Raw genomic sequence first — 9,821 nt, 5'->3', positions numbered from 1 at the left:
AAGCTGATATTACAGGGTACTTTTATCAAAAATTTAGAGCTTTTTTTCAGTCAGAATTGTAAAGAAAATTTTTATCATGTATGTAGTAATATATTTTGTCCACTTTAGAGTCTTGTCTTGCTGCTAGTTTACAAAATCATGAAATTTCTATTTAAATTAATATAATTTCGGTACGGGTCCAAGTAGTCCCCACAAAATTTCACTGTAGGAAGTCCATGTAAGCATATATCTTGCACTTATAAGCTTTTTTATATGATAAAAAGTAGTTTTCAGACTTATTATAAACTTTTCTGGCTAAAAGATGTCTTCAGAATAGTAAGTATATGTGTGCGCATTAACATTTTTATTGGATTGGCTGATGAAATTGTCATCGTCATACTGTGGATAAATATAGAATGGTGTTTAAAAATAAAATTGAAAGGAAGATGCCACACATAAGAAGTTTTACCCGCAGACAGGGGCATCTCTTTTCTTCACTGTAATACCTAAAAAAAAAAATCTTTAATAGTAATAACAATAACAGTTTTATTCATACATTCTCTCATTTATGATCTGAAGTACCTGCAGCAGATCTTTGATGGATGGCAAGCACAGCTTTGACAGATGATGTTGAGTTATGAAAGACAGGTAGAAAACTGCAAGCATGTAAAATCCTGTGATGTATCCAATTTCTGGGTACATCAAATAGACAAATAGATAACCAGTATTCCTAGATATGTCTGTGAGGTTTATTTTTCCCCAACTAAATTCCATTCCATTAAGTTGAAATGTGTATTGACATTGAATGAAAATGTCTGTTCAGAGAAAGCAAATAATTATCTTTATAATTTTGACTGTCTAAAGTGATTTTCATTTATCATTATTTATCATACTTTTCTATCTTAAAATGAAAACTTTTCAACATTTTGGAGCTTTTTTTTGTCTCCTTCAGTCATTTTTATTCCGATTGAAAGTTTTTTTCTGTTCAATAATAGTTTTTTCTTAAAAAATTACTGTCTGATATGAATTATTATATTTTTCAGACCTAGAATGAAAAAGTGGATTGAAAGTGTACACAGTTTAAGGCAGTACAGAGTTACCTCCCGGAATAAAACAACGTAAGCCAATCAGACAACAGTTAACTGAAAATGTGTGATACTTCTTTTACGGCCGCGTTGGTGATATATAAAGAGTCGCTGTTAGACGGAAAGTATTATTTAACTAATCACCACAAATAGTTAAACATGTCAGGCAGAGGAAAAGGAGGTAAAGGTCTAGGAAAAGGAGGCGCCAAGCGTCACAGGAAGGTGTTGCGTGATAACATCCAAGGTATCACCAAGCCAGCCATCCGTCGTTTAGCAAGAAGAGGTGGAGTAAAACGTATATCTGGACTCATCTATGAGGAAACCCGTGGTGTCCTTAAAGTTTTCTTGGAAAATGTCATCCGTGATGCTGTCACATACACAGAGCACGCCAAGAGGAAGACTGTCACTGCCATGGATGTTGTCTACGCTTTGAAACGTCAAGGACGTACCTTGTACGGATTCGGAGGTTAAACAGCCACCCAGCTAATATAAACAAACGGCCCTTTTCAGGGCCACCAACATTTTTCAAAAAGAATCTTAGATTTGTTGTACATCGTTTTAAACAAAATCTTGAAATCAAAGCTTGCTCCCACTTCTATTCTTTTCTCTAATGTTCATGAATTTTTCAACCGTTTTCTTGTTTTCCCTGATCCTGATCCGCAACTATTTTCTCTCTCTCTCGTTATCCCCCTCCCCCCTTTTTTTTTTAAATATCTGGCTTTCTTTTTAATTAACTCCTTACTCTTACTCTTGTATTTATTTGAGAATTTATATTTCTGAAGGTTTATGAATACGTTCAAAGATCAAATCCGTGCATTTGCCTACACGAAGAGAGAAAATTTCAAAACAAAATGCACGGACTTTTACACACAAAATCTGTAGATTCTGTTATATTCAATTATAGAGTTTTTGCGTGGTTTAATATTAGGTAATGTTCTTGTTTCCGTGTAAAATAATTCTCGCAATATTTTTTTTCTCTCGAAAAGCAAAAGAAATCGTAAATTTATCAACTCTATTAATTGGAATGAAAGCACTGTTTTGTTCTTCATGATTTATGTATTTACGCTTTGTAGTTTTGGCAAATTAAATACTACAGAATGAGTGAAATACACGTATATTTGTTATACAGATAGAAAGAAGAGAAAAGTAACCATATACTATTGAAATAGTTTGAAAGTAGTTATAGCTGGGGGTTGGGATTTATAGCTTTGTTTAGAAGTTTGACATGATGTACAACAAATGTAAATTCTTTTTGAAAAATGTTGGTGGCCCTGAAAAGGGCCGTTTGTGAAGTTATAAACTTCAGACTGTTTACTTGCTGCTGGTGTATTTAGTGACGGCTTTGGTACCTTCACTGACAGCGTGCTTGGCCAATTCTCCGGGTAAGAGAAGACGGACAGCGGTCTGGATCTCCCGGGATGTGATGGTAGATCTTTTGTTGTAGTGTGCCAATCGGGAGGCCTCTGCTGCGATTCTCTCGAAGATATCGTTGACGAAGCTGTTCATGATGGACATTGCCTTTGAGGACACTCCGGTGTCGGGGTGAACTTGTCTCAAGACTTTGTAGATGTAGATAGCATAGGATTCACGTCTCTTCCTCCTCCTTTTCTTGTCACCGCCGGGTCTGGCAGTCTTTGCCTTGGTGACGGCCTTCTTGGCTCCTTTAGTTCCTACTTTGGGTGGCATGTTACTGGTTTGATAATCAAATAAGTAATGGTGAAAAATTATTTTCAATTTGTTTATATACTGGGCAAAACGGATTGAAAGATTTTATTGAACGCGAACCTCGGAGAGAGCACCCATAACATGTTGAATGTTCGGTAGCCTAACTGCCCGCAGAGAGCTTCGTTCTGATTGGTGTATAATAAAAACATCGTTCAATCCGTTTAGTGGGTATATAAGCTAAATTTTGAAGAAAAATTGTATCACTTTACTCAGTGTCGATCAACCAAATAGTACAAAATGTCAGGACGAGGAAAAGGAGGAAAAGCAAAAGCAAAGGCAAAGTCTAGGTCATCCCGTGCCGGACTTCAGTTCCCAGTCGGTCGTATCCACAGACTTTTGAGGAAAGGAAACTATGCCGAGAGAGTTGGTGCCGGTGCACCAGTGTACCTCGCAGCTGTCTTAGAATACTTAGCAGCTGAAGTATTGGAGTTGGCAGGAAACGCCGCTCGTGACAACAAGAAGAGCAGAATCATTCCCCGTCATCTCCAGTTGGCCATCAGAAACGACGAAGAGTTGAACAAACTCTTGTCTGGTGTCACCATTGCCCAGGGAGGTGTTTTACCAAACATCCAGGCTGTACTTCTGCCAAAGAAGACCCAGAAAGCTGCCAAGTAAAAAGTGGATATATCAGATTACTCACTTAACAACGGCCCTTTTCAGGGCCACCAATATTTTTCAAAAAGAGTCTAAAATTGTTGTACATCTTAGTAATACTTTATTCCCCATACATAATTGAAAAAAATATATTCTACTACATAACAAATAAAAAATGTCTAAAATATAAATGTCCCTTCTTCCGTGATTCTTCTTTTCTTCTCTCTCTAACGCATCCCATTTAAGTACAGTTCTTATAGCATAACACTAAGTCTAGTAACTTTTTCAGTCTTCTTCATCAGAACATTTATTGTCGAACTTTCTGACTCTTTGAACCCACAAGTAGCTCAGTTAAATCATATAAAGTTTGTCGGGGAAAAAAAAACAACACTGATAGTATTTATATTTAATACTAGTCTGCTCTCTTCTTTCTCTCTCTTGGTTATTGATGCGAGCATGCTTAGATTCATCTGAGAAGGTGTGTGGTTTTTTTTATTATTATAATTATTTATAGTTTTTGTTAACATTATCTCTTTCGTCAACACTTTTATATATGATATGTACTTTCCATTCTTTTCCTTTTTCCATTTTTTTTTTCAGCATCTCTCTCTCTCTCTCTCTCTCTCTCTCTCTCTCTCTCTCTCTCTCTCTCTCTCTCTCTCTCTCTCTCTCTCTCTCTCTCTCTCCTCTCTCTCTCTCTCTCTCTCTCTCTCTCTGTCTTTCTGTCTTTATTTAGTTATTGTTTGTGTATTAAAGATGTGGAATCGATGTAAGCACACCGACAATCAGACAATGAGACAAATGTGCCCAGCCCAAATGAAAATCATACCACATCTTCTTTTTTTTATATTAAATATACATAAATATGACATAATACAACAATAAAGAAACTCAGCCGATCCGTACAATGTCATGTCGGGAATGTGTAATTCCATTTGTTTCTGTTTTTTTATTTTCTATTTCGCTTTGTTTGTGTTATAACTGCATTTTATTTTTATTTTTTCCTGTTTTATTTTTCTTTCCTTTCCTTAATGTTTCTGCATGTATTTTGACCTTTTTTCATTATTATTTTTTTTCTTCTTCAGATTTATCATATTGAAACCGTGACACTAATTTACTATTGTTGAGCTATGAGGGATGATCAGAAACTGTAATTATGAATGAAAAAAGGGGGCATTTTTACTGTCAGCTTGGGTTGAGCAGTTTTTCAGTAAAAAATGGATTGAAAACTGTCAAAGTCCCTTACAAATCAGTCCAATCAGATTTAAGATATGCGGACCAATCAACGCCAGCTTTATGTAAGTGGTGATCCAATCGTCACCGTGATTTCAATCCTCCCGGCAAGCACAAAAACACATTCACCGAAATTTTCAAGTATTCTTTCTGTAGCAAATCGTCCACAGAGCTAATAGTCATGGCACGAACAAAGCAAACTGCACGTAAATCCACCGGAGGTAAAGCTCCAAGAAAACAACTTGCCACCAAGGCCGCCCGTAAGAGCGCACCTGCAACCGGTGGAGTCAAGAAACCACATAGATACAGGCCAGGAACAGTCGCTCTCCGAGAAATCAGGAGATACCAGAAGAGCACAGAGCTCCTCATCAGGAAACTCCCCTTCCAGAGATTAGTCCGTGAAATCGCCCAGGACTTCAAAACTGATCTCCGATTCCAGAGTTCAGCCGTCATGGCCCTACAGGAAGCCAGCGAAGCCTACTTGGTCGGTCTCTTCGAGGATACCAACTTGTGCGCAATCCACGCCAAGAGAGTAACCATCATGCCAAAGGATATCCAATTGGCACGAAGAATCCGTGGAGAACGTGCTTAAGAAGTGTGATTTTTTCACCAAAACATAACGGCCCTTTTCAGGGCCACCAATATTTTTCAAAAAGAATCTATAAATTGTTGTACATGAAAATTAGAAACATAGCTGAACCCCTCTTTTCCCCATCTCTCTCTCTCTTTTATTTCTTCTTGTTGAATCCATCTATATGCAAAGCAATACATAGACAAAAAATAAATTTTATGATATATATATACACACAAGTCTCATCACAAAAAAAAAGGGGGGGGGGGGGTGTTTGTTTATCATGGTACATGTACGTCCTTGTGTGTAGAATATTAAATAGTACATTATATAAAAAAAAAGATCAACATATGAATGTTTCTATCTGTACTTCTGTTCTTTTCTTTTATTTTCTTCGCTTGTTTTGTCTTGTCTTCTTTTGATGTATTATTTACACCAGTAGTCTAGACCAAAGAAAGAGAACCACCAACTGGCCAAAATATAACCTTTTTTTTTAAGTTAGAGTTTAAATATCATGTATAATTCATTAATTTGAATATTTCTTTTAGAAAAGCTGATATTACAGGGTACTTTTATCAAAAATTTAGAGCTTTTTTTCAGTCAGAATTGTAAAGAAAATTTTTATCATGTATGTAGTAATATATTTTGTCCACTTTAGAGTCTTGTCTTGCTGCTAGTTTACAAAATCATGAAATTTCTATTTAAATTAATATAATTTCGGTACGGGTCCAAGTAGTCCCCACAAAATTTCACTGTAGGAAGTCCATGTAAGCATATATCTTGCACTTATAAGCTTTTTTATATGATAAAAAGTAGTTTTCAGACTTATTATAAACTTTTCTGGCTAAAAGATGTCTTCAGAATAGTAAGTATATGTGTGCGCATTAACATTTTTATTGGATTGGCTGATGAAATTGTCATCGTCATACTGTGGATAAATATAGAATGGTGTTTAAAAATAAAATTGAAAGGAAGATGCACACATAAGAAGTTTTACCCGCAGACAGGGGCATCTCTTTTCTTCACTGTAATACCTAAAAAAAAAAATCTTTAATAGTAATAACAATAACAGTTTTATTCATACATTCTCTCATTTATGATCTGAAGTACCTGCAGCAGATCTTTGATGGATGGCAAGCACAGCTTTGACAGATGATGTTGAGTTATGAAAGACAGGTAGAAAACTGCAAGCATGTAAAATCCTGTGATGTATCCAATTTCTGGGTACATCAAATAGACAAATAGATAACCAGTATTCCTAGATATGTCTGTGAGGTTTATTTTTTCCCCAACTAAATTCCATTCCATTAAGTTGAAATGTGTATTGACATTGAATGAAAATGTCTGTTCAGAGAAAGCAAATAATTATCTTTATAATTTTGACTGTCTAAAGTGATTTTCATTTATCATTTATTTATCATACTTTTCTATCTTAAAATGAAAACTTTTCAACATTTTGGAGCTTTTTTTGTCTCCTTCAGTCATTTTTATTCCGATTGAAAGTTTTTTTCTGTTCAATAATAGTTTTTTCTTAAAAAATTACTGTCTGATATGAATTATTATATTTTTCAGACCTAGAATGAAAAAGTGGATTGAAAGTGTACACAGTTTAAGGCAGTACAGAGTTACCTCCCGGAATAAAACAACGTAAGCCAATCAGACAACAGTTAACTGAAAATGTGTGATACTTCTTTTACGGCCGCGTTGGTGATATATAAAGAGTCGCTGTTAGACGGAAAGTATTATTTAACTAATCACCACAAATAGTTAAACATGTCAGGCAGAGGAAAAGGAGGTAAAGGTCTAGGAAAAGGAGGCGCCAAGCGTCACAGGAAGGTGTTGCGTGATAACATCCAAGGTATCACCAAGCCAGCCATCCGTCGTTTAGCAAGAAGAGGTGGAGTAAAACGTATATCTGGACTCATCTATGAGGAAACCCGTGGTGTCCTTAAAGTTTTCTTGGAAAATGTCATCCGTGATGCTGTCACATACACAGAGCACGCCAAGAGGAAGACTGTCACTGCCATGGATGTTGTCTACGCTTTGAAACGTCAAGGACGTACCTTGTACGGATTCGGAGGTTAAACAGCCACCCAGCTAATATAAACAACGGCCCTTTTCAGGGCCACCAACATTTTTCAAAAAGAATCTTAGATTTGTTGTACATCGTTTTAAACAAAATCTTGAAATCAAAGCTTGCTCCCACTTCTATTCTTTTCTCTAATGTTCATGAATTTTTCAACCGTTTTCTTGTTTTCCCTGATCCTGATCCGCAACTATTTTCTCTCTCTCTCGTTATCCCCCTCCCCCCTTTTTTTTTTAAATATCTGGCTTTCTTTTTAATTAACTCCTTACTCTTACTCTTGTATTTATTTGAGAATTTATATTTCTGAAGGTTTATGAATACGTTCAAAGATCAAATCCGTGCATTTGCCTACACGAAGAGAGAAAATTTCAAAACAAAATGCACGGACTTTTACACACAAAATCTGTAGATTCTGTTATATTCAATTATAGAGTTTTTGCGTGGTTTAATATTAGGTAATGTTCTTGTTTCCGTGTAAAATAATTCTCGCAATATTTTTTTTCTCTCGAAAAGCAAAAGAAATCGTAAATTTATCAACTCTATTAATTGGAATGAAAGCACTGTTTTGTTCTTCATGATTTATGTATTTACGCTTTGTAGTTTTGGCAAATTAAATACTACAGAATGAGTGAAATACACGTATATTTGTTATACAGATAGAAAGAAGAGAAAAGTAACCATATACTATTGAAATAGTTTGAAAGTAGTTATAGCTGGGGGTTGGGATTTATAGCTTTGTTTAGAAGTTTGACATGATGTACAACAAATGTAAATTCTTTTTGAAAAATGTTGGTGGCCCTGAAAAGGGCCGTTTGTGAAGTTATAAACTTCAGACTGTTTACTTGCTGCTGGTGTATTTAGTGACGGCTTTGGTACCTTCACTGACAGCGTGCTTGGCCAATTCTCCGGGTAAGAGAAGACGGACAGCGGTCTGGATCTCCCGGGATGTGATGGTAGATCTTTTGTTGTAGTGTGCCAATCGGGAGGCCTCTGCTGCGATTCTCTCGAAGATATCGTTGACGAAGCTGTTCATGATGGACATTGCCTTTGAGGACACTCCGGTGTCGGGGTGAACTTGTCTCAAGACTTTGTAGATGTAGATAGCATAGGATTCACGTCTCTTCCTCCTCCTTTTCTTGTCACCGCCGGGTCTGGCAGTCTTTGCCTTGGTGACGGCCTTCTTGGCTCCTTTAGTTCCTACTTTGGGTGGCATGTTACTGGTTTGATAATCAAATAAGTAATGGTGAAAAATTATTTTCAATTTGTTTATATACTGGGCAAAACGGATTGAAAGATTTTATTGAACGCGAACCTCGGAGAGAGCACCCATAACATGTTGAATGTTCGGTAGCCTAACTGCCCGCAGAGAGCTTCGTTCTGATTGGTGTATAATAAAAACATCGTTCAATCCGTTTAGTGGGTATATAAGCTAAATTTTGAAGAAAAATTGTATCACTTTACTCAGTGTCGATCAACCAAATAGTACAAAATGTCAGGACGAGGAAAAGGAGGAAAAGCAAAAGCAAAGGCAAAGTCTAGGTCATCCCGTGCCGGACTTCAGTTCCCAGTCGGTCGTATCCACAGACTTTTGAGGAAAGGAAACTATGCCGAGAGAGTTGGTGCCGGTGCACCAGTGTACCTCGCAGCTGTCTTAGAATACTTAGCAGCTGAAGTATTGGAGTTGGCAGGAAACGCCGCTCGTGACAACAAGAAGAGCAGAATCATTCCCCGTCATCTCCAGTTGGCCATCAGAAACGACGAAGAGTTGAACAAACTCTTGTCTGGTGTCACCATTGCCCAGGGAGGTGTTTTACCAAACATCCAGGCTGTACTTCTGCCAAAGAAGACCCAGAAAGCTGCCAAGTAAAAAGTGGATATATCAGATTACTCACTTAACAACGGCCCTTTTCAGGGCCACCAATATTTTTCAAAAAGAGTCTAAAATTGTTGTACATCTTAGTAATACTTTATTCCCCATACATAATTGAAAAAAATATATTCTACTACATAACAAATAAAAAATGTCTAAAATATAAATGTCCCTTCTTCCGTGATTCTTCTTTTCTTCTCTCTCTAACGCATCCCATTTAAGTACAGTTCTTATAGCATAACACTAAGTCTAGTAACTTTTTCAGTCTTCTTCATCAGAACATTTATTGTCGAACTTTCTGACTCTTTGAACCCACAAGTAGCTCAGTTAAATCATATAAAGTTTGTCGGGGAAAAAAAACAACACTGATAGTATTTATATTTAATACTAGTCTGCTCTCTTCTTTCTCTCTCTTGGTTATTGATGCGAGCATGCTTAGATTCATCTGAGAAGGTGTGTGGTTTTTTTTATTATTATAATTATTTATAGTTTTTGTTAACATTATCTCTTTCGTCAACACTTTTATATATGATATGTACTTTCCATTCTTTTCCTTTTTCCATTTTTTTTTTCAGCATCTCTCTCTCTCTCTCTCTCTCTCTCTCTCTCTCTCTCTCTCTCTCTCTCTCTCTCTCTCTCTCTCTCTCTCTCTCTCTCTCTGTCTTTCTGTCTTTATTT

The 9,821-nt window shown here is 36.5% G+C and overlaps 4 protein-coding genes across 4 annotated transcripts; 3 read left to right on the top strand and 1 right to left on the bottom strand.

The window, feature by feature from the left end:
* The first annotated feature begins 2,320 nt into the window (after nt 1–2,320).
* Nucleotides 2,321–3,458, top strand: LOC139506489 (histone H2A). The gene has a single exon (XM_071295476.1). The coding sequence runs from the start codon at nt 3,027–3,029 to the stop codon at nt 3,402–3,404; it is 378 nt and encodes a 125-aa protein (XP_071151577.1). The 5' UTR covers nt 2,321–3,026; the 3' UTR covers nt 3,405–3,458.
* Nucleotides 3,459–4,084: 626 nt separating this feature from the next.
* LOC139506488 (histone H3) lies at nt 4,085–5,258 on the top strand. The gene has a single exon (XM_071295475.1). It carries the CDS (start codon nt 4,798–4,800, stop codon nt 5,206–5,208), a length of 411 nt encoding a protein of 136 aa, XP_071151576.1. The 5' UTR covers nt 4,085–4,797; the 3' UTR covers nt 5,209–5,258.
* A 2,804-nt stretch (nt 5,259–8,062) lies between these two features.
* LOC139506487 (histone H2B) lies at nt 8,063–8,548 on the bottom strand. Its single transcript, XM_071295474.1, has one exon. It carries the CDS (start codon nt 8,484–8,486, stop codon nt 8,112–8,114), a length of 375 nt encoding a protein of 124 aa, XP_071151575.1. The 5' UTR covers nt 8,487–8,548; the 3' UTR covers nt 8,063–8,111.
* An 84-nt stretch (nt 8,549–8,632) lies between these two features.
* LOC139506486 (histone H2A) lies at nt 8,633–9,194 on the top strand. The gene has a single exon (XM_071295473.1). It carries the CDS (start codon nt 8,763–8,765, stop codon nt 9,138–9,140), a length of 378 nt encoding a protein of 125 aa, XP_071151574.1. The 5' UTR covers nt 8,633–8,762; the 3' UTR covers nt 9,141–9,194.
* The last annotated feature ends 627 nt before the right edge of the window (nt 9,195–9,821 follow it).

The sequence above is a fragment of the Mytilus edulis genome, unplaced genomic scaffold (genome assembly GCF_963676685.1).
Source record: "Mytilus edulis unplaced genomic scaffold, xbMytEdul2.2 SCAFFOLD_2222, whole genome shotgun sequence".
Taxonomy (NCBI): Eukaryota; Metazoa; Mollusca; class Bivalvia; order Mytilida; family Mytilidae; genus Mytilus; species Mytilus edulis.
Note: the sequence above shows the minus strand (reverse complement) of the source record. Positions and strands in the feature narration are given on the sequence as shown.